The following is a 22,522-nucleotide window of genomic DNA, read 5'->3' on the forward strand; positions in this document are numbered from 1 at the left end:
TCGAGGACGCCCTGTAATTGGTGTTCCTCTGTTTTAATTGGTATGGGGTTTAGACGAGGAGTTGTGGCGCGGTGGCCAGCACACGGCTACGAACCTGGCCACTCCGGGTTTGATTCCCGCTCACTGCCAACGTCGGTGCAGAGTAACATCAGAACCGGGTTTGATTCCCGCTCACTGCCAACGTCGGTGCAGAGTAACATCATACACTACATTGTTTTCCGATTAACGAGCCGTACGACTTACGAACGGGTCCCAGGGACGAATAATGTTCGTAAATCGAGGACGCCCTGTAATTGGTGTTCCTCTGTTTTAATTGGTATGGGGTTTAGACGAGGAGTTGTGGCGCGGTGGCCAGCACACGGCTACGAACCTGGCCACTCCGGGTTTGATTCCCGCTCACTGCCAACGTCGGTGCAGAGTAACATCAGAACCGGACAGCATTAGACAATGTTACATTTGACATTGTTACCTCAACTATCGCGATTCGGGTTGGTTTAAAATAATCGTTTAACTTTCATAACATTGTAAAAATGAATGGTTACTTGAATTTATTTTACCAGGTAAAGCCAACTGAGCTCTTAGCTTGTTTTTTCACAAGAGACTGGCCACAAATAATAGCTCAACTTAGTGGCTTGTCATCACGTGGAAATGTATAGCAGCAGCTATGCAATTTCCAAAATCCACGCGACCATGGGGAGAACTTGGAAACTCCAAATATACAGCAGCAGCAGCAGGCGTCCGGGTCGTGATGGAACCCACGACCTCCTGCATACCAGGCGAGGGAGAAAACATCTCGCCACCACAGGAGAAGGAATCCGATTAGCTATAAATCTCTTTTTCACATGTCCAGTAGGGGCCTTATCAAAACGTGACATCAACAAACAATAAAAAACGATCACAGTGCAAAGTTGAGGAAAGGTAAACAATTAACTTTTTTTAAAAATACAAATAAAAACAAACTTTTTATTTTACCAGCTACTGTATATATATCGGCCTCTGGTTGCTGCTGTGGCCACGTGGAACCCATACGCACGCCTTTAATCGGAATATTCCTTCACACGCGATGATCGTGAATGGCATCGATATGAAGCGAGACGCGGGTCCACTTCTGCCATGCCCGGTGGGGGCGTCATCACAAGTTACGAGAGTATGACGTCACCGCGAGGTATGCCATGACGCAATCGCTTGTCAAATTACCCGAGCCGGACGCGACGTCGTTAACGCGACTCCGCCAATGAGTACCGGCGGGTGACGTCACCACAACGCGGCGACCAGACATTCGCTTCCGGGGTAAGATGGCTGCGCCCGTTGCGCACGTGGCCCCCCGTTGCACGCCACTCTGCTGTCCCCACCGCGGTCTCTCTCGCGGCTCTCCCCGCGGTCCCCCTCCCGCGGTCCCGCTGTCTCCCGCCGTCCCCACCCCCGCGCTGTCTCCCGCCGTCCCGCTGTCTTTCTTCCCCGCGCGCGAGCGTGAAGTTTGCAAGGGACGGCCCCTTGAGCGGCGTGGATCCCAGCAACGCGCGCTGTGTAATAGTGCAGGGCGCGTGTTGGCTGTGTACAGGGTGCGTGTTGGCTGTACATGTGTGTGCATGCTGTCTTTACAGGCGGTGTGTTGGCTGCGTGCTGTCTGTACCGGCCGTGTGCATGCTGTGTGTACAGACTGTGTTGTGTGTGTAGGCTGTGTATGTGCTGTGTGTACAGGCTGTGCTGTGTGTACAGGCTGTGTGCGTGCTGTGTGTACAGGCTGTGTGCGTGCTGTGTATACAGGCTGTGTGCGTGCTGTGTGTACAGGCTGTGTGTGTGCTGTGTGTACAGGCTGTGTGTGTGTTGTGTGTACAGGCTGTGTGCGTGTTGTGTGTACAGGCTGTGTGTGTGCTGTGTGTACAGGCTGTGTGTGTGCTGTGTGTACAGGCTGTGTGTGTGCTGTGTGTACAGGCTGTGTGTGGGCTGTGTGTGTGTTGTGTGTACAGGCTGTGTGTGTGCTGTGTGTACAGACTGTGTGTGTGCTGTGTGTACAGGCTGTGTGTGTGTGATGTGTGTACAGACTATGTGTGCTGTGTGTACAGGCTGTGTGCGTGCTGTGTGTACAGGCTGTGTGCGTGCTGTGTGTACAGACCGTGTGTGTGCTGTGTGTACAGACCGTGTGTGTGCTGTGTGTACAGACCGTGTGTGTGCTGTGTGTACAGGCTGTGTGTGTGCTGTGTGTACAGACTGCGCTGTCTGCCAGGTTGTATACATGCTGTGTGTACATGCTAGTCTGTACAGGTTGTGTGTGTGCTGTGTGTACAGACTGTGTGTGTGCTGTCTGTACAGACTGTACGTGCTGTGTGTACAGACTGTGTGCATGCTGTGTGTGCAGGCTGTGTGTGTGCTGTGTGTACAGGCTGTATACGTGCTGTGTGTTGGCTGTGTGAATGCTGTCTGTGCATGCTGTCTGTGCATGCTGTCTGTCCAGGCTTTGCGCGATGTCTGGGCCACGCGTGCTGCGTGAGCTGCACGGGGTGTTCGCCGTCTACAAACCGGCGGCGGTGACGTGGCGCCAGGTGCGCTCCACCCTGGAGAGCCGGCTGCTGCAGGGTGAGCGCCTCCCCGCGATTCCCCGTGTCTCTCCGTGCCTCTCCGTGTCTTCTTGTGTCTCTCCGTGTATCCCCGCAATTCCCCGCGTCTCTCCGTGTCTCCCCGTGTCTCCTTGTGTCTCCCCATATCTACTTGTGTCTCTGTATCTCCCCGTGTCTCCCCGTGTCTCCCCATGTCTCCCCGTGTCTCCATATCTCCTTGTGTCTCTCCGTATCTCCCCGTGTCTCCCCGTGTCGCTCTGTGTCTCTCCGTGTCTCCCCGTGTCTCCCCGTATCTCCTTGTGTCTCTCCGTATCTCCCCTTGTCTCCCCATGTCTTCTCGTGTCTCCCGTGTCTCTCTGTGTCTCTTCGTGACTTCCTGTGTCTCTCACCATGTCTCATCGTGTCTCCACGTGACTCCCGAGGAATCTCAGTGTCTCCGAGTGTCATATCGTGTGTCTCAGTCTCTTTGTATCCCCATGTCTCTGTCCTACAGTATCTCACAGTGTTGTTTCTTCGTGTCTCGGTGTCCCCCCGTGTCTCTACGAGTTTCCCCGTGCCTCCCCGTATCTCCGCGTGTCTCACAGCGTCTCCATATGTCTCACTGTCTCCCATGTCTCTGTTCATGTTACGCGATTAGCCAAGTAACTGAACCGATAATCGGCAAAGTAATTTAATTCTGACGGCGTGTTGCCTTGGTTTCCGTCGCACGGTTGTTGTCATGGCGACAGAGCTCAATGCTCTGAAGCAGCCAGGTCCCCGGCAACTGGTGAAAGTGGAGACTTTCACCACGGCAACGGAAAGAGGAGAGGAGCAGAGTCTCGCCGTTTCCCTGGTTCCCAGCCTGGCGGATCACCCACTCGGTACAACAACCCAACAACCACGACGACCACAGAACAGATGTTACCACAACCACAACTTCTTCCACTCCAGCCATAACAACAATCACAGGAAGAACCACAACAACCACCTGATCAAAACCACGTAACCTATCACAACCACTACTTCAAAAATCACATGAATTGTCACTACAACAGCCACAGCAATCACCAGAACAACTACAACAATAACCAGCATCACTGCCGTCACAACAACAATGGGTCGAGCGTGCGGTGGGAGTCAAGCAAGCGGGGGAGCAATTTTCCCGTAGCCATGACGACAGGATGGGTGAGCAGTAATGTTTCTTCCCATTGGCTGCACGTGTGTTTGTGTCCTACGCTGTGATTGGCCGGCGGCAGTGAGGGGGCCGCGCTACCGTTCGCTCGGGTTGGCGGTCGGACACGGCCTGGACACAAGCGCATCCGGAGTGCTGGGTAAACACGCACATACACACACGCACGCACGCATACACCAATACCAATACCCGCCATTCGCTAATAAGTGACGGTGACATCACCACGGTGCCTCTTCCAGGCCATGTGCACTTTGAGGCCACGTGAAGTGTCGAAGGCTCGCTGACAGGGGGTCACGAGACAGACCCAGGTGCCATGGGTTGGCTGACCGAGATGACCGGTAGATGCATCAGCTGTACCCCCTACTGTGCTAACTTGCTGCATTTTAGCCGCCCGGCGCTCCGCTCGTTCTTGTGAGTGTAGCTCCTCTGCCCTCCCTTTGTTGTTGGAGGGCGACTGCCTCCAACTGTCCAAGTAGCAACTTCCTTCACGAGCCTCCTCCACAGAGGCTGATCTTGACACCGCTGGTACCAGTCTTCCGCAAGTCCACTCAGCTCCACATTCTCCAATACCGCATCAGTCCATCTCTTTTCCCACCCATGTTGTACCCATTTAGCCCCCTCTATGTGGTGAAGCAGAAGCTGCTTGAGCATGCGGTGGCTGGGCATGCGGGCTACATGACCCAGCCAATGCAACCTTGCCTGCTGGAGGAGCTCACTGATGTGAATGTGTCCAAATATTTCAAGGATTTATGAGCCCCTCACACAATCCAGCCTGGTTAAACCCACGCTGGATTATAGGCCTCGGCAAGGCAAGGTAATTTATCCTTTTTACCGGGTAAAAGGGTAAAGGTAAAGGTGTCGACATGCCATGGGGAAAGGTAAAGGGTAACAGGGTAAAGGTAGCTCGGAAGAATTATCCGGTAGGGTAAAGGAAGCGCGAAGTATTACCCGGTAAATACGGTGCCTTGTTGACCGCTAAAAGCTCCGTGGCGCAGTCCGTGGCCTCGATTTAATAAGTAATATTTTTAAAAAGTTTTTTTAAAACACGCTTTTATTGAATGTTACTAGTAATGGCAGAACTCCACGACTCCAGGAAGTGGCCCCGAAGCTTGCCATAACGTGTGGGGCCGTGGTGATTTACAGCCAACGTCAGTTTAGCGTGGACAATTAGAGCCAAGCCGAAACATAACATATACAAAATAATGTTTACAAATATATTAATTTTTTATGATATTATATATTTCATCAGTATGACATAAGTATACCAAGTTTGCAGTCGATACCACATTAGGAAGTGGGTCAAAATTGAGTTAGAAGATTTGAGGATACAACAATTACGACAACGACGACAACGACAACAACAATGATAACAACAGAGTGAGTTCAAAGAAAGCGTGTAAAATTGGAATAATCGAGAGTATTCTATATGAATATAGCGCTCTACCTAGCATTTACCGTTATAATACTTTTTCGTGTGTAGTAGTACCCCAGTAATTACCCTGTAATCGGGTAATGTGTATGGGGTAAGGGTAAAAGGTAGGGTAAAAGGTAGGCTCGTTGCTTTTTACCTCTTACCTTTTACCTTACCTGCTAAAGGGTAAAAGGTAGGGTAGAGTGATTGTATTGTGGTAAGGTAAAAGGTAAGGTAAAGGTAGGTTCGTTGTTTTTACCTTTTAACTTTTACCTTACCTTGCCGAGGCCTAGTTTCACAAGCATAGAAAAGGGAGGGCATGACTGTGGCCGAGAAGCCACATCGCACCAGGTATTCACCTTGGGGAGGCCCAGGACTGGCTCTGTGAGCAGAAATTGAACTCGGGTCGCTGGATTCATAGCGTGGCATCGCTCTAACCTCTGCGCCACCGCTCCCCACACGTACACACACACTCCCGTGTATGCGCACGTGTGCATTTACTGTGGTGTGAACGTGTGCCGTGTGCGCGTGTGTGAACCCTCTCGCTCCTTGACCTGCCCTACCCCCAAATTTCTGACCGCCCGACCACCGGCACGCGACCAGTTTTCGCCGTGGGTTCAGGAAGACGACTGCTGGACGAGCTAAGGAAGTCGCCCGTCACTCAGGTGCGGCATAACCACCACAACCGCGGCACAACCACCACAACCGCGGCACAACCACCACAACCGCGGCACAACCACTAACAGATGTGGCACAACCACCACAACCGCGGCACAACCACCACAACCGCAGCACAACCACCATAAACGCAGCACAACCACCACAACCGCGGCACAACCACCACAACCGCAGCACAACCACCATAAACGCAGCACAACCACCACAACCGCGACACAACCACCACAACCGCTGCACAACCACCAACAACCGCGGCACAACCACCACAACCGCGGCACAACCACCACAACTGCGACACACCACCTGGGTAGTGGTTGTGGTGCCTTCTCTCCCGACCCCCAGCCCACCGTCTCTCTCCACCACCATCCTCTGCAACTTTCCCTCAAGTTCCTCTACACCCCTCATTCTCCTACATCTCCTCCATCTGCTTCATCTTCTTTGCCGCCCAAATATTCCCCCCTTCTGGATTCCGCCAAGCATCCCGGCTCTACTTTTTCCCTGGCTCGGTTACGGCTGCCTGCATACACGGTGGCAACACCCCGATGTACGCCCCCCTGCCGCTCCAAGTACTTTCTCTAACGTACTCAACTCGTTGATACCCAGTCCCGCTTTGTACAGGCCGTGCACCTTAGCCCACCACGTGCTCGAGATCTGCCAACATCACCGCTGAGGCCTAGAGCGCCGTTCACGTTGCACGGCAAACGTTTGGCTACCAGACGGTGCCCCGAGCGTTAGCGTCCCTGACTGGCTATCGTCTCTTTCGTGTGTACTCTATGAATACTTTTGTTTCCCATATTCATGGCGACTTTTTATTGCACGTGGGAAGCTGTCACGACCAATGTTTTTCCATAATAGAGGTTTTTTTGGGTTAGATAGTGTAAATATCAACGTGTTGTTAAACTCGAATTGTAAATGTTGTGGGTTTACTCTCCAACACACCGGTGTGCTGTACTGGTAACTAATTGCCACGTTCTGTTTACGTGACAAACCTTGCTAATTGGCTGTGTCAGGTGGTGCCGGTTTGTGCGACATGTTTATATTTACGAGATCTAACCCAAAAAAACCTCGATTATGGACTATTTGTATACAAGTGTAAACTATTTTTACATGATAAACAATAAACAACAATACATGTAGTACAACAGACAAGGTAATATATCAGAAATATACACTTACTTTTAGTATACTACAGATGCGCAATGGGTGACCGAGCATCTTCTGTTGAGGGTCTGTCCCACGTGACGATCCACCGTCGTAACGTGGGGGACAGTCCCATCTCTCGGAGTAGAACCTACTTCTAGTACTACGAGTAGTGGCAGCCAAGAGCAGTTTATGTGAATGCTGCCGCAAGAGGTTGCACGTTTGTCGCAATGCTCCTTTGTTGGTTAGCTGGTGCATCTGCCAGTCATCAACCCATGGCACCTGGGTCTGTTCCGCGACCTCCTGCCAGCAGACCTTCCACACTTCACGTGGCCTCAGAGTGCATCTGGCCTGGCACAAGTGTCGTAGTGACGTCGCCGCCACTTAGTGGCAAACGGCAGCTGTTGTTGTTGGTGTGGGTTGTGACGCAGGTTGTGTTGTGGGTTGTGTGGGAGAACGGTGATGTAGTGGTTGACGCGCTGCACTACGAACCCAGCGACCCGAGTTCGATTCCCTCTCTCGGCCAACACCAGTGACGATTATCTGAACCAATTCTGGGCCTCCCCTAGGTCGACTTGGCCTCAAATGAGTAACTGGTGTCATGTGTAAACATCGCCACTATGGAGACAAAGGTGGTCAGGCATGGTGTTGGCCACCCACCCCTTCGTGTGCTATACTGGCCTTCATAGGTGCTCGCCAACAGCACTTTGCCCCAACAGTCTGTTAAGGCTACACGGGGGATCTTTGTCTCTGTTGTGGGTGGTGACGTGGGTTGTGACACTGGCTGTGACACGGGTGGTGATGCTGCAGGCCTACACCTTGCACGGCCGTCTGGGCATCGCCACTGAGGACTTCTCCACCCAGGGCCGGGTCATCGAGACGGTGACCTACGGTATAACGACCCCTCGCCCCTAAAACCCACCTGAAGAAAAATAGCTTAAGAGCTCATCAGATTTCTCCAGTCTAAATAGAGATTCTGATAAAGGTTCCATAAGGCCAGACACATCATCTTCATCATCCTCATTCAGGCATGGTCAATCCACTGCTGGATGAAGGCCTAATACATCATCATCAGTGGTTATGCCGTGTGGTGGCTATGCCGTGTGTCGTGGTTATGTTGTGTACGGTGGTTATGCCGCATGTCGTGGTTATGTCATGTGCGGTGGTTGTGTTGCGTGTCGTGGTTATGCCAGCAAAAACAACCCCCTATACCTTCACAGTGGTGCTAGACAGTAACGCTGTGGTGGATGTACCATGTGGGGAGGGCCAATTCCAATCAGCTGGTCCCACAGCGGCCAGTGGGGGCTCTGGGTGGGTGTGAGCGTCTGGTAATCCCTCCACATTAAATTAATTTACCACTAAACCATTAATGAAATATAAAAATAATCTTGTGTCAGAGACCCCAGGGGGGGATGGGCGTCTATAACTCCCTCATGGCGCTTGTAGCCCCCACAGTGGTCAACGGGGGCTCTGGATGGGTACAAGAGGCTTGTAACTCCTCTACCTTCAACTAAATTCATGAAAAAAACACGAATAAGATGCCAAACTAAGCTTGTGCCGGAGGCCTCGGGGGGACAGGCGTTTTGACGTTTCCTGGCCAAACCCCATTTGTCGGAGCCAGGAGGCTGAACCCACACCCTCGGAGTTCCTCCAGAAATGGCAAAGAAACCGCTGCGAGTGGCCACGTGGAATGTTCGAATGCTCGCTTCGGAGGAGAGGCTTCCATTCCTCTGTCCGGAGATGGACTAGTAACCGCTTGGACCGCTGTGATATACAGGAGGGTCTGATGGACTGATTCTCTCACAATGGAGGACTGTTCATCCTCCATTCGGGGCAGGAAACTGCCAAACAACAGGGAGTGGCTCTTCTTCCAAAACAAAAGAATTGAAGGGAGCATGGAGGCAACGTTTGAGAATGTGTGTGAGTGCCCATGTGGTTGTGGACTTGCCTCCACATCAACGGAAGGTGAGAAATGGTGTTAATGGCGGTGGCTGCTTATGCACCCACAGAAGATTATCATAAGTGGAGGGATGTAGACAAGGCTGATGAGTCAGATTCCTTCTATGGCCCCAGGTGCCAGCTAAAGTGCCTCCTGTCATCCTATTGGGTGACTTTAATGTCCGAGTGGGTCCTAACACAGACACCAGAGCCAGAGTGATTGAAAGCATGGTCCAGATCAGCTCAATAATTATGGTACGAGGCTGCTCGATTCCTGTTAAGCCCATGAGCTTATAATCACCAGCAAGCTGTTTCAACATCTGTGAAAAAGAGATTCATCGCTCATTTAATTGCTGCAGTCGTAATAGAGATTCTAATTCTGATCATGGATGCATGCTGGGTCCAAGCAAGAACATCTGATGGACTATATAGTGACAGAACAGCAAATGCGGGCCTATGTCCTTGACACCCGGACCTACTGTGGAGCTGATCTGCCTATTGACCATCGGCTTGTCATCTGTAAGATGCTCCTGCCATGTCTTCACTGTGGTGGCAATCATTCATCTGGGACCCCATTCAAACCCACAGTGGGCCTGGTCTCATCTAGCTGATGAAAGTTGTAAACGAGCATTTCATCATCGCTTGTGACTGGGGTTGGCATCGCCCCCACTCCTGATGTTGAGGGAAAATGGGCGAGGTTTAGGATTGTGGTTCATGCAGCTGCAATGGCTGCATTGGGGATACGGTCCAAACCTCCTGAGAGACCCTGGCTGATGGAGTAGGTGTTCTGGATGGTTGAGAAAAAGCGACAGGTCCACTCCCGTCGTCTACAATATCCAACATCAGAGTTTGGAAAGCTGTGGGGTGTTGCAAGGATGAGTGGTGGTCGCAGGTTGCTGAGAAAATGGAAACTGCGTCGGTAGCACGCGATCACAAATACCTTGAAGCGCCATGCCTAATAACATCCTGAAGGGAAAAAAAACGGTGATCCGGTCTTCGAACCCACGAGAATAGGTTTCGCACAATTTTGCTGAGTATTTCTGTGGAGGGGAAAACCCCTCAGCTCAAAGATCATCATGGGGCAAGGTGGGGATCACCCTGCTGGAGATGGAGTTCCTCAAAATATTGAAAGAAGTAGCCAATCCTTCCGAGTGGTTTGACGCTCATTCCGTCTTTTGAAGAAGTGCGACAGGCAATCTGGAGCTTGAAACCAGGTGAAGCGCCGGGTAGAGACGATCTCTGAAGCAAACTGCTGGCGCAGGGTGGCATCTGTGTGCAGACTGCCCGATATGACTTCATCACAACCGTCTGGACCACAGGACGGGTTTCCGTAGGATTGTAAGGATGACCTGGTGGTCCCCCTCTTGAAGAAGGGTGACTACTGATGGTAACAACTACCAGCAATTTCACTCCTCAGCGTGTCAGAAAAGGTCCGGGCAAGAATGAAAAAACTTCACTTTGCCAGGCACGCTGGTTTTAGACTGGGGCGGTCCTGCACAGACACCATATTCTCTGTTAGTCTCTTACAACAGAGGCGTAGGGAATTTAAACGGGGGACTTACATCACTGCTTTATTTTTTTGTGTGCGTTTAGTTTGTTCCTCCCCCGCACCCTCGATTAGGATGGTTGGCTACATACAGTGTGAAAGAAGTTCAACATACATATCCATACATATCAGAGTGGTGGGCGGGGCTACCAGAGGAATGGGCACCTATGAAGGCCTGCACGGCACATGAGGGCGGGGCTGACTAGGTACTCATTTGAGGCTGAGTCGACCTAGAGAAGGCCCAGGACCGATTCAGACATTCATCACTTGTGTTAGCCGTGAACGGGATCAAATCAGGTCACGGGGTTCACAACGCAGCACGCTAAAGGCTGCACTATGCTAAAACTAAACTACTTTTATTTTTTATTTAAAGCTTTCGTGACTGCAGGGATTCATATTCTTGGTTCTGAAAGAACCAAGAATACTTTTATTTTACCAGGTAAGGCCCCACTGAGCTATATAGTTATTTTTCAGAAGCAATCTGGCAATCACAAACGATAGCTCAACGAAGTGTCTTATCATCATGTGGGAATTTAAAGCAGCCACATACTCTAAATGCGTGATGTTGATTCTAAATGTGGAGGGGAAAACCAGAGAACTCGGAGAAAATCCATGCGGTCACGAGGAGAGAGACATGCTAATTCCAAATATATAGGTCAGAATTGAACCACGACCACCTGTATACCAGGTGAGGTAGTTAACATCTCACCACCGTGGTGCCCCTTGATGGTGGATAGGCCCAGGGGATGTCTTCTGGCCCTTACACTATTTAACATTTTTTGACAACGTAGTTTGTGATGCTTTCTACAGCTGTACCAGAGGAATTTCCATCAGGTACAGATACAACGAGAGGCTGATCAATGCCCGGGTGCAATCAAGGAAGTGCCACCTATCGATCAACCATGCCTGCAGATTATCTGGTAATTACTACCCACTCTGAGGAGTTATAGACTCTACTGCTGAACCTGGAGCATGCTACTGAGAGATGGCGCGCCTTACCATTAGCCCAACCACTTTGCCAGGCACGCTTAGGGGAGAGGCTTGCAAAGCTCCGTTGTGGTTTTAGACTGGGGCGGTCCTGCACAGACACCACGTTCTCTGTTAGTCTCTTACAACAGAGGCGTAGGGAATTTAAACGGGGGACTTACATCACTGCTTTATTTTTTTGTGTGCGTTTAGTTTGTTCCTCCCCCGCACCTCCGATTAGGATGGTTGGCTACATACAGTGTGAAAGAAGTTCAACATACATATCCAAAACTAAGCACTTGCCTGGATATTTTATATCATGGAATATTCCCCTCTCTCTACTTGGCACGAGTAATGGGGCAGTTGTAGAGGGAATGGGGAAGTTTCCATAGTTGGGCAGTGTGCTTCTGACCAACACTAGTTTGTCAGCAAAGGCATCGCTCCCAATCAGTCGAGCGGCAATATATTTTCATCGGCTGCATAACGCTGTGTGGAAGTGACCTGGTCTGTTGCTCCACACAAAGCCTTAGGTCTTCTTGGCCACAGTCATGCCCTCCCTTCTCTGTGCTTGTGAAACGTGGACCCCTCTGGTGGAACATTTGCGCCGGTTTAAAACATTTATGCTGGCCTGCCGATGATCCATCCTGGGATTAACCAGGCTGGATTGTGTGAGGAGCTCACGGATCCCTGAAAGATCTGGACTCATCAGTGAGCTCCTCCAACCAAGTGAGGCTGCGTTGGCAGGGCCATGTAGCCTGCATGCCCAACCACCGAATTCCCAAACAGCGTAACAGCTTTTGTTTGGCCAGATAGAGGAGGCTAAACGGGCACGGCACAGATTAGATAAGAGATGGAATAATGTGGTACGAGAGAATATGGAGCCGAGTGGATTTGCTGTTGACTGGTACCAGCGGTATCAAGATTGACCTCTGTGTCGGAGGCTCATGAAGGATGCTCCTGGGCAGTTGGAAGCAGACACCCTGCAGCAACAACGGAGGGCAGAGGAGCGACGCTCACAACAACGAGCGGATTGCAGGATGACTAAAACATAGCAAGTTGCTACAGAAGGGAGCACAGGTGGTGCATCTGCCAGTCATCTCAGTCAACCCATGGCACCACCCTGGGTCTTTCCTGTGACCTGCCAGCGGGCCTTCGACACTTCACGTGGCCTCAATGCACCTCGCCTTGCACAAGCACCGTGATGATGTCATTGCCGCTTCGTGGTGAACGTCGATTGTTGTTGGTTGTGTAACTTATACTCTGTTCTCTATGCTGTGGTGCAGTGTGTGCTATGCCATGTGGTCACTGTGGTGTTCACCATGGGGTGTTCACTATGGGTTGTTCACCATGGGGTGTTCACCGTGGTGTTCCGCACAGAGCACGTGACGAGGGATCTGATGGAGAGAGCCGTCGCGATGATGCACGGCGCTGCCCAGAAGGCTCTACTCCTGTGAGACACGCACTCACGCACGCACGCACTCACGCACGCACACACGCACTCACACACACAAATGAGTACTCGGTGCGGTATGTAGTCAGCATTGCCACTGGAGAGACAAAGGCGGCCGGGCGTGGTACAGGCCACCCACCCCCTTTTCGTATGGTGTCCCGGGACCTTCATAGGTGCTACTCGCTAACAGCATTTGCCCCGACTGTCTGTTAAGGCTACCCGGGGGATTTGTCGTGTGTGTCACGTGTGTGTCACGTGTGTGTCACGTGTGTGTCACGTGTGTGTGCAGGCACTCTGACGTGGACGTGGGGAGCCACGAGGGATACCTGCGCGCCGTTTCTGGCTGCCTCCTCCCATCACGGCACAAGACGCCGGCCCTCATCACCGCCGTGCGGCTCGCTGACTTCAACCCCCCCGCCTTCACGCTCGGTTGGGCTCTCCCATCCAGTGGGGGCTTAACACCAACTCCACCACTACTAATGGGACTGTACCACTACTCACATTGGGAGGGGTTAAAAAACTCCACCACTACTAATGGGACTACCAATACTCATGGGGGGCTTAACAAACTCCACCACTACTAATGGGACTGTACCACTACTCACATGGGAGGGGTTAACAAACTCCACCACTACTAATGGGACTGTACCACTACTCACATGGGAGGGGTTAACAAACTCCACCACTACTAATGGGACTGTACCACTACTCACATGGGAGGGGTTAACAAACTCCACCACTACTAATGGGACTGTACCACTACTCACATGGGAGGGGTTAACAAACTCCACCACTACTAATGGGACTGTACCACTACTCACATGGGAGGGGTTAACAAACTCCACCACTACTAATGGGACTGTACCACTACTCACATGGGAGGGGTTAACAAACTCCACCACTACTAATGGGACTGTACCACTACTCACATGGGAGGGGTTAACAAACTCCACCACTACTAATGGGACTGTACCACTACTCACATGGGAGGGGTTAACAAACTCCACCACTACTAATGGGACTGTACCACTACTCACATGGGAGGGGTTAACAAACTCCACCACTACTAATGGGACTGTACCACTACTCACATGGGAGGGGTTAACAAACTCCACCACTACTAATGGGACTGTACCACTACTCACATGGGAGGGGTTAACAAACTCCACCACTACTAATGGGACTGTACCACTACTCACATGGGAGGGGTTAACAAACTCCACCACTACTAATGGGACTGTACCACTACTCACATGGGAGGGGTTAACAAACTCCACCACTACTAATGGGACTGTACCACTACTCACATGGGAGGGGTTAACAAACTCCACCACTACTAATGGGACTGTACCACTACTCACATGGGAGGGGTTAACAAACTCCACCACTACTAATGGGACTGTACCACTACTCACATGGGAGGGGTTAAGAGCATTTGCCCCCAACACTCTGCCAAGGCTACATGTGGATCTTAGTGTCCGTGTGCACGCGTAGAGGTGCAGTGTGTGAGTGTCTCTCTGCGCGTGCGTGTCTGTGTGCACGCGTAGAGGTGCAGTGTGTGAGTGTCTCTCTGCGCGTGCGTGTCTGTGTGCACGCGTAGAGGTGCAGTGTGTGAGTGTCTCTCTGCGCGTGCGTGTCTGCGCGTGTGCGTAGAGGTGCAGTGTGTGAGTGTCTCTCTGCGCGTGCGTGTCTGCGCGTGTGCGTAGAGGTGCAGTGTGTGAGTGTCTCTCTGTGCGTGCGTGTCTGCGCGTGTGCGTAGAGGTGCAGTGTGTGAGTGTCTCTCTGTGCGTGCGTGTCTGCGCGTGTGCGTAGAGGTGCAGTGTGTGAGTGTCTCTCTGCGCGTGCGTGTCTGCGCGTGTGCGTAGAGGTGCAGTGTGTGAGTGTCTCTCTGTGCGTGCGTGTCTGCGCGTGTGCGTAGAGGTGCAGTGTGTGAGTGTCTCTCTGTGCGTGCGTGTCCGTGTGCGTAGAGGTGCAGTGTGTGAGTGTCTCTCTGTGCGTGCGTGTCTGCGCGTGTGCGTAGAGGTGCAGTGTGTGAGTGTCTCTCTGTGCGTGCGTGTCTGTGTGCATGCGTAGAGGTGCAGTGTGTGAGTGTCTCTCTGTGCGTGCGTGTCTGTGTGCATGCGTAGAGGTGCAGTGTGTGAGTGTCTCTCTGTGCGTGCGTGTCTGTGTGCATGCGTAGAGGTGCAGTGTGTGAGTGTCTCTCTGCGCGTGCGTGTCTGCGCGTGTGCGTAGAGGTGCAGTGTGTGAGTGTCTCTCTGCGCGTGCGTGTCTGCGTGTGCATGCGTAGAGGTGCAGTGTGTGAGTGTCTCTCTGTGCGTGCGTGTCTGCGCGTGTGCGTAGAGGTGCAGTGTGTGAGTGTCTCTCTGCGCGTGCGTGTCTGCGTGTGCATGCGTAGAGGTGCAGTGTGTGAGTGTCTCTCTGTGCGTGCGTGTCTGCGCGTGTGCGTAGAGGTGCAGTGTGTGAGTGTCTCTCTGCGCGTGCGTGTCTGCGCGTGTGCGTAGAGGTGCAGTGTGTGAGTGTCTCTCTGTGCGTGCGTGTCTGCGCGTGTGCGTAGAGGTGCAGTGTGTGAGTGTCTCTCTGTGCGTGCGTGTCCGTGTGCATGCGTAGAGGTGCAGTGTGTGAGTGTCTCTCTGCGCGTGCGTGTCTGCGCGTGTGCGTAGAGGTGCAGTGTGTGAGTGTCTCTCTGTGCGTGCGTGTCCGTGTGCATGCGTAGAGGTGCAGTGTGTGAGTGTCTCTCTGTGCGTGCGTGTCTGCGCGTGTGCGTAGAGGTGCAGTGTGTGAGTGTCTCTCTGTGCGTGCGTGTCTGCGCGTGTGCGTAGAGGTGCAGTGTGTGAGTGTCTCTCTGTGCGTGCGTGTCTGCGCGTGTGCGTAGAGGTGCAGTGTGTGAGTGTCTCTCTGCGCGTGCGTGTCTGCGTGTGCATGCGTAGAGGTGCAGTGTGTGAGTGTCTCTCTGTGCGTGCGTGTCTGCGCGTGTGCGTAGAGGTGCAGTGTGTGAGTGTCTCTCTGCGCGTGCGTGTCTGCGTGTGCATGCGTAGAGGTGCAGTGTGTGAGTGTCTCTCTGTGCGTGCGTGTCTGCGCGTGTGCGTAGAGGTGCAGTGTGTGAGTGTCTCTCTGCGCGTGCGTGTCTGCGCGTGTGCGTAGAGGTGCAGTGTGTGAGTGTCTCTCTGTGCGTGCGTGTCTGCGCGTGTGCGTAGAGGTGCAGTGTGTGAGTGTCTCTCTGTGCGTGCGTGTCCGTGTGCATGCGTAGAGGTGCAGTGTGTGAGTGTCTCTCTGCGCGTGCGTGTCTGCGCGTGTGCGTAGAGGTGCAGTGTGTGAGTGTCTCTCTGTGCGTGCGTGTCCGTGTGCATGCGTAGAGGTGCAGTGTGTGAGTGTCTCTCTGCGCGTGCGTGTCTGCGCGTGTGCGTAGAGGTGCAGTGTGTGAGTGTCTCTCTGTGCGTGCGTGTCTGCGCGTGTGCGTAGAGGTGCAGTGTGTGAGTGTCTCTCTGCGCGTGCGTGTCTGCGTGTGCATGCGTAGAGGTGCAGTGTGTGAGTGTCTCTCTGTGCGTGCGTGTCTGCGCGTGTGCGTAGAGGTGCAGTGTGTGAGTGTCTCTCTGCGCGTGCGTGTCTGCGTGTGCATGCGTAGAGGTGCAGTGTGTGAGTGTCTCTCTGTGCGTGCGTGTCTGCGCGTGTGCGTAGAGGTGCAGTGTGTGAGTGTCTCTCTGCGCGTGCGTGTCTGCGCGTGTGCGTAGAGGTGCAGTGTGTGAGTGTCTCTCTGTGCGTGCGTGTCTGCGCGTGTGCGTAGAGGTGCAGTGTGTGAGTGTCTCTCTGTGCGTGCGTGTCCGTGTGCATGCGTAGAGGTGCAGTGTGTGAGTGTCTCTCTGCGCGTGCGTGTCTGCGCGTGTGCGTAGAGGTGCAGTGTGTGAGTGTCTCTCTGTGCGTGCGTGTCCGTGTGCATGCGTAGAGGTGCAGTGTGTGAGTGTCTCTCTGTGCGTGCGTGTCTGCGCCTGTGCGTAGAGGTGCAGTGTGTGAGTGTCTCTCTGTGCGTGCGTGTCTGCGCGTGTGCGTAGAGGTGCAGTGTGTGAGTGTCTCTCTGTGCGTGCGTGTCTGCGCGTGTGCGTAGAGGTGCAGTGTGTGAGTGTCTCTCTGCGCGTGCGTGTCTGCGCGTGTGCGTAGAGGTGCAGTGTGTGAGTGTCTCTCTGTGCGTGCGTGTCTGCGCGTGTGCGTAGAGGTGCAGTGTGTGAGTGTCTCTCTGTGCGTGCGTGTCTGCGCGTGTGCGTAGAGGTGCAGTGTGTGAGTGTCTCTCTGCGCGTGCGTGTCTGCGCGTGTGCGTAGAGGTGCAGTGTGTGAGTGTCTCTCTGTGCCTGCGTGTCTGCGCGTGTGCGTAGAGGTGCAGTGTGTGAGTGTCTCTCTGTGCGTGCGTGTCTGCGCGTGTGCGTAGAGGTGCAGTGTGTGAGTGTCTCTCTGCGCGTGCGTGTCTGCGCGTGTGCGTAGAGGTGCAGTGTGTGAGTGTCTCTCTGCGCGTGCGTGTCTGCGCGTGTGCGTAGAGGTGCAGTGTGTGAGTGTCTCTCTGTGCGTGCGTGTCTGCGCGTGTGCGTAGAGGTGCGGTGTGTGAGTGTCTCTCTGCGCGTGCGTGTCTGCGCGTGTGCGTAGAGGTGCAGTGTGTGAGTGTCTCTCTGCGCGTGCGTGTCTGCGCGTGTGCGTAGAGGTGCAGTGTGTGAGTGTCTCTCTGTGCGTGCGTGTCTGCGCGTGTGCGTAGAGGTGCAGTGTGTGAGTGTCTTTCTGCGCATGCGTGTCTGCGCGTGTGCGTAGAGGTGCAGTGTGTGAGTGTCTCTGCGCGTGCGTGTCTGCGCGTGTGCGTAGAGGTGCAGTGTGTAAGTGTCTCTCTGCGCGTGCGTGTCTGCGCATGTGCGTAGAGGTGCAGTGTGTGAGTGTCTCTCTGCGCGTGCGTGTCTGCGCGTGTGCGTAGAGGTGCAGTGTGTGAGTGTCTCTCTGCGCGTGCGTGTCTGCGCGTGTGCGTAGAGGTGCAGTGTGTGAGTGTCTCTCTGCGCGTGCGTGTCTGCGCGTGTGCGTAGAGGTGCAGTGTGTGAGTGTCTCTTTGCGCGTGCGTGTCTGCGCGTGTGCGTAGAGGTGCAGTGTGTGAGTGTCTCTGCGCGTGTGCGTAGAGGTGTAGTGTGTTAGTGTCTCTCTGCGCATGCGTGTCTGCGCGTGCGCGTAGAGGTGCAGTGTGTGAGTGTCTCTCTGCGCGTGCGTGTCTGCGCGTGTGCGTAGAGGTGCAGTGTGTGAGTGTCTCTCTGCGCGTGCGTGTCTGCGCGTGTGCGTAGAGGTGCAGTGTGTGAGTGTCTCTCTGCGCGTGCGTGTCTGCGCGTGTGCGTAGAGGTGCAGTGTGTGAGTGTCTCTCTGCGCGTGCGTGTCTGCGCGTGTGCGTAGAGGTGCAGTGTGTGAGTGTCTCTCTGCGCGTGCGTGTCTGCGCGTGTGCGTAGAGGTGCAGTGTGTGAGTGTCTCTCTGCGCATGCGTGTCTGCGCGTGTGCGTAGAGGTGCAGTGTGTGAGTGTCTCTCTGCGCGTGCGTGTCTGCGCGTGTGTGTAGAGGTGCAGTGTGTGAGTGTCTCTCTGCGCGTGCGTGTCTGCGCGTGTGCGTAGAGGTGCAGTGTGTGAGTGTCTCTCTGCGCGTGCGTGTCTGCGCGTGTGCGTAGAGGTGCAGTGTGTGAGTGTCTCTGCGCGTGCGTGTCTGCGCGTGTGCGTAGAGGTGCAGTGTGTAAGTGTCTCTCTGCGCGTGCGTGTCTGCGCGTGTGCGTAGAGGTGCAGTGTGTGAGTGTCTCTCTGCGCGTGCGTGTCTGCGCGTGTGCGTAGAGGTGCAGTGTGTGAGTGTCTCTCTGCGCGTGCGTGTCTGCGCGTGTGCGTAGAGGTGCAGTGTGTGAGTGTCTCTCTGCGCGTGCGTGTCTGCGCGTGTGCATAGAGGTGCAGTGTGTAAGTGTCTCTCTGCGTGTGCGTGTCTGCGCGTGTGCGTAGAGGTGCAGTGTGTGAGTGTCTCTCTGCGCGTGCGTGTCTGCGCGTGTGCGTAGAGGTGCAGTGCACGCCCCAGGGCTCTCAGCTGGCGCTGCGCCGCTGCGTCCACGACGTGGGCCGGGAGCTGCGCTGCGCCGGCGCCGCCCACCTGGTGCGCCGCGTGCGCGACGGCCCCCTGGCGCTGGCCCACGCGCTGGCGCCCGCCCGCTGGCACCTGCTGCCCGTGCTGGCGGCCGCGCGAGCCGGCGGCCTGGCGGTGCACACAGCCCTGGGCACAGTGGTGAAGCGGGAGGAGGGGGAGGAGGGGGAGGAGGAGGAGGACTTCCGGAGGGAGTGATGCCGATTTGAGACAACTAAAACGAAGTACTATTTACTATTTATTTTTTACCCGGTAAGGTCCCACTGAGCTAATGTAGCTCTTTTTCAGCAGTGACCTGGCTGTCACAAATGATAACTCCACGAAGTGGCTTATCATCTCGTGGACATTTATAGCAGCCAAATTCTCTAAACATGTAATGCTGATTCTAGGAATGGAGGGAAAAACCGGAGGAACCAGAGAAAAATCCACGCAACCGCAGGGAGAGAGATAGACATGCAAACTCCAAATTTACAGCGGGTGTCAGGGTTGGGATTTAACCCACGACCTTCTGTATACCAGCGAGGTAGTTAACATCTCCTAGCCACCGTGGTGCTGTGTGTTTTTCGGAGAAATTGAAGAAACCAGAAAGAGAGGAAGACTGAACAGAGAATGGCTTGACGACGACATCGTAAGAGATTGGTGCCAGAAAGATGTGGCACTACTTGAGCATAATGGCACTATAAGATAGAGAAGAAAGTGGAAATGAATGACGAAATGAGCAGTGGACACGGAGGGGCTATCTGCCCATGGATCACGATGATGACGAAAACTAAACTATCTTTTTTATTCTACCAGGTAAGGCCCACTGAGCTATGTAGCTCTTTTTCAGAAGTGACTTGGCTATCACGAATGATCGCTCAACGTAGTGGATTATCGCGTGTAGGAATGTATACTAGCAGCCACGTAAGCTAAACTCACCACACAGAAACCCATAGACTCACCACACAGAGACCCATAGACACACAACACAGAGACGATTAGACTCACCACACAGAAACCCATAGAGTCACCACACAGAAACCCATAGAGTCACCACACAGAAACCCATAGACTCATCACACAGAGACCCACAGACTCACCACACAGAGACCCATAGACTCACCACACAGAGACCCATAGACTCACCACACAGAGACGCACAGACTAAACTAAAACTCAAACTAAGCCCACTGAGCTATGTAGCTCATTTTTCAAAAGCGACCTGGCCACAAATGATTCTTAACAATGTAATTGATAGTTTGAATTTAATGTACAATTTTATGGAGGGACTACTCTGTTGTTTTGGTGTGGTCTGGGACTGTGGTGTGTCTTGGTTGGTCTAGGACTGTTTTTGTTGTTGTTTTATTGCCTTTCCCAAGGTTGTGAATTAATGTACCAATGCAATTTGAACTTATATACTTTATTATATAAACTTTATTATATATACTTTATTCATTTATTAAAAGGGCGCCGCGGCGGTGTGATATTAGCTTCCTCGTCTGGTATGCAGAAGGTCGGGGGTTCGATCCCGACCCTTGGTGTCGGTGTGCATTTAGAAACATGCATTTTGATTTAGATAATTTTGCTGCTGTAAATGTCTGCGTGACTAGCCACTTTGTTGAGCTATCATTTGTGGCTAGGCTGCTTATGTATATTTTTAAAGCAATTTCAGTACCGGTCATATACGTTGCACTCCTATCGTATTTTTGTATTGTTGTAACGTTTCTACCTGACTACTGGATATATCTGTACAAAAAATAACAACTGTATATCTCATCGGATTCCTCCAGTATAAATAAATATTCATATTCTGATTCTGCTTATCATCATCATCATGTGGAAATGTATAGCAGCCAAATACTCTTAAACGCATGACATTGATTCTAAACGTGGAAGGGAAAAACCAGAGGACCCGGACAAAAATCCAGGCGACCACGGAGAGAGAGACGCGCAAATTCCAAATATACAGCAGATGGCAGGGTTGGGATCGAACCCACGGTCTCCTGTAAACTAAAACTATTAAAAATATATTTACCAGGTAAGGCCCACTGAGCTGTGTAGCTCTTTTTCAGAAGCGATCTGGCCACAAATGATCGCTCAACGAAGTGGCTTCTCATCAAGTGGGAATTTATACCAGCAGCCAATTACTTTAAAGCGCGATCACCACGGGGAGAGAGATAGAACACGTGGGAGACTCCAAATATACAGAGGCATCATCGGGGTTGGGATCAAGCCGACGAGCTCCTGCATACCCAACGAGGGATAAAACATTTCCTTGCTACGCGACCATGGGGAGAGAGATACGCATACTCCAAGTATACAAACATGCATCGTCAGGGTTGAGATCGAACCCACAAACTGCCGCTTACCCGGCGAGGGAGATGACATCTCCTAGCCGCCGCAGCACCTCAAAAAGACGCCGCCCCCACACCTGTAGGGGAGACAAAGCAGCGGAATCGGCCTGGACGCAGCCTGCGATGAGGCGCGAGGAGAAAGGGGGCGGGGCTGCCGCTGGGCAGTCCCCTAGGCGCCATCTGTTTTATTATTACTACTACTACGACTTTTATTGAACCGATGTCCCAACGGCTACGGGTTCAGAGAACGGGTCGGTGGGGGTGCAGTCTGCGGGGTTTGTCCCCCGAGGGGATGAGCGACTCTCCCTCTCGGGAATACATTCGTGTGGGGGGGGGGGGGGGGTGATCTGCGGGGTTTGTCCCCCAAGGGGATGAGCGACTCTCCCTCTCGGGAATACATTCGTGTGGGGGAGGGGGGGGTCTGCGGGGTTTGTCCCCCGAGGGGATGAGCGACTCTCCCTCTCGGGAATACATTCGTATGGGGGAGGGGGGGGGGGGGGCTGAGTGGGACTGTGCCTCCACGAGCAACGCCATTCTCACTCGCCCCCTCTACACCAGCATTGTCCCCCAGCGAGGCAGGCAAGGCAGGCAGGCATCGTGCGTTCTCTCCGGCACACTGACCGGGGTTCAACTTTATTGGGCCTCATCAGCAGCCGAGTCGAGCTCGGTTCACGAATCGATTTTTGGTGTTCGGTTAAAATAATTTCGTTGAGAACCCTCCACCACTCATCCCCCAGGTTTCCCCTCATGGGGTTGGTTATATCCATAATAGAGGTTTTTTGGCTGAGAGCGTGTAAATATAAACGTGTTGTTAAACCCGCTACCACCCGACACAGCCATTTAGTAAGGGTTGTCACGTAAACAAAGCATGCCAATTTGTTACCAGTTCAGTAGGCATATGTGTTAAACTGAGGTTGGTTATACTCCCCTCTGTTAAGGTGCTATATAAATTACGTTAAGATAAGTGTAAAATCATTAAAGGGCCCGAATCTCGTGTGTGATAACTGCAGCTTCCAGATTCCAAAGGGAAAATTGCTTTAAAGAAAACTAATTTGTTTAACAATACGCATGTTGAATTCCTGTTGACATACAAACCCCATTTAATTACCAGAAACCCCCCAAAAAGGACCATAACGATGTTACAGATCCTCTGTGCATGTTTGCGGACACAGCAGGCGCACCGAGGGAGGGCCCTCGTGGGAGCTTGA

The 22,522-nt window shown here is 52.9% G+C and overlaps 1 protein-coding gene across 1 annotated transcript; it reads left to right on the forward strand.

Moving 5' to 3' along the window:
- Positions 1 to 1,255: 1,255 nt before the first annotated feature.
- LOC133360196 (pseudouridylate synthase TRUB2, mitochondrial-like) lies at positions 1,256 to 20,774 on the forward strand. Its single transcript, XM_061578817.1, has 9 exons — positions 1,256 to 1,290; positions 2,456 to 2,577; positions 3,287 to 3,418; positions 3,794 to 3,868; positions 5,744 to 5,805; positions 7,769 to 7,850; positions 12,786 to 12,858; positions 13,148 to 13,287; positions 18,899 to 20,774. Exons 2-9 carry the CDS (start codon positions 2,466 to 2,468, stop codon positions 19,177 to 19,179), a joined length of 957 nt encoding a protein of 318 aa, XP_061434801.1. The 5' UTR covers positions 1,256 to 1,290; positions 2,456 to 2,465; the 3' UTR covers positions 19,180 to 20,774.
- Positions 20,775 to 22,522: the final 1,748 nt, after the last annotated feature.

This window comes from Lethenteron reissneri, chromosome 67, assembly GCF_015708825.2.
Source record: "Lethenteron reissneri isolate LAM-NWPU_2019-01 chromosome 67, ASM1570882v1, whole genome shotgun sequence".
NCBI classification, from domain to species: domain Eukaryota; kingdom Metazoa; phylum Chordata; class Hyperoartia; order Petromyzontiformes; family Petromyzontidae; genus Lethenteron; species Lethenteron reissneri.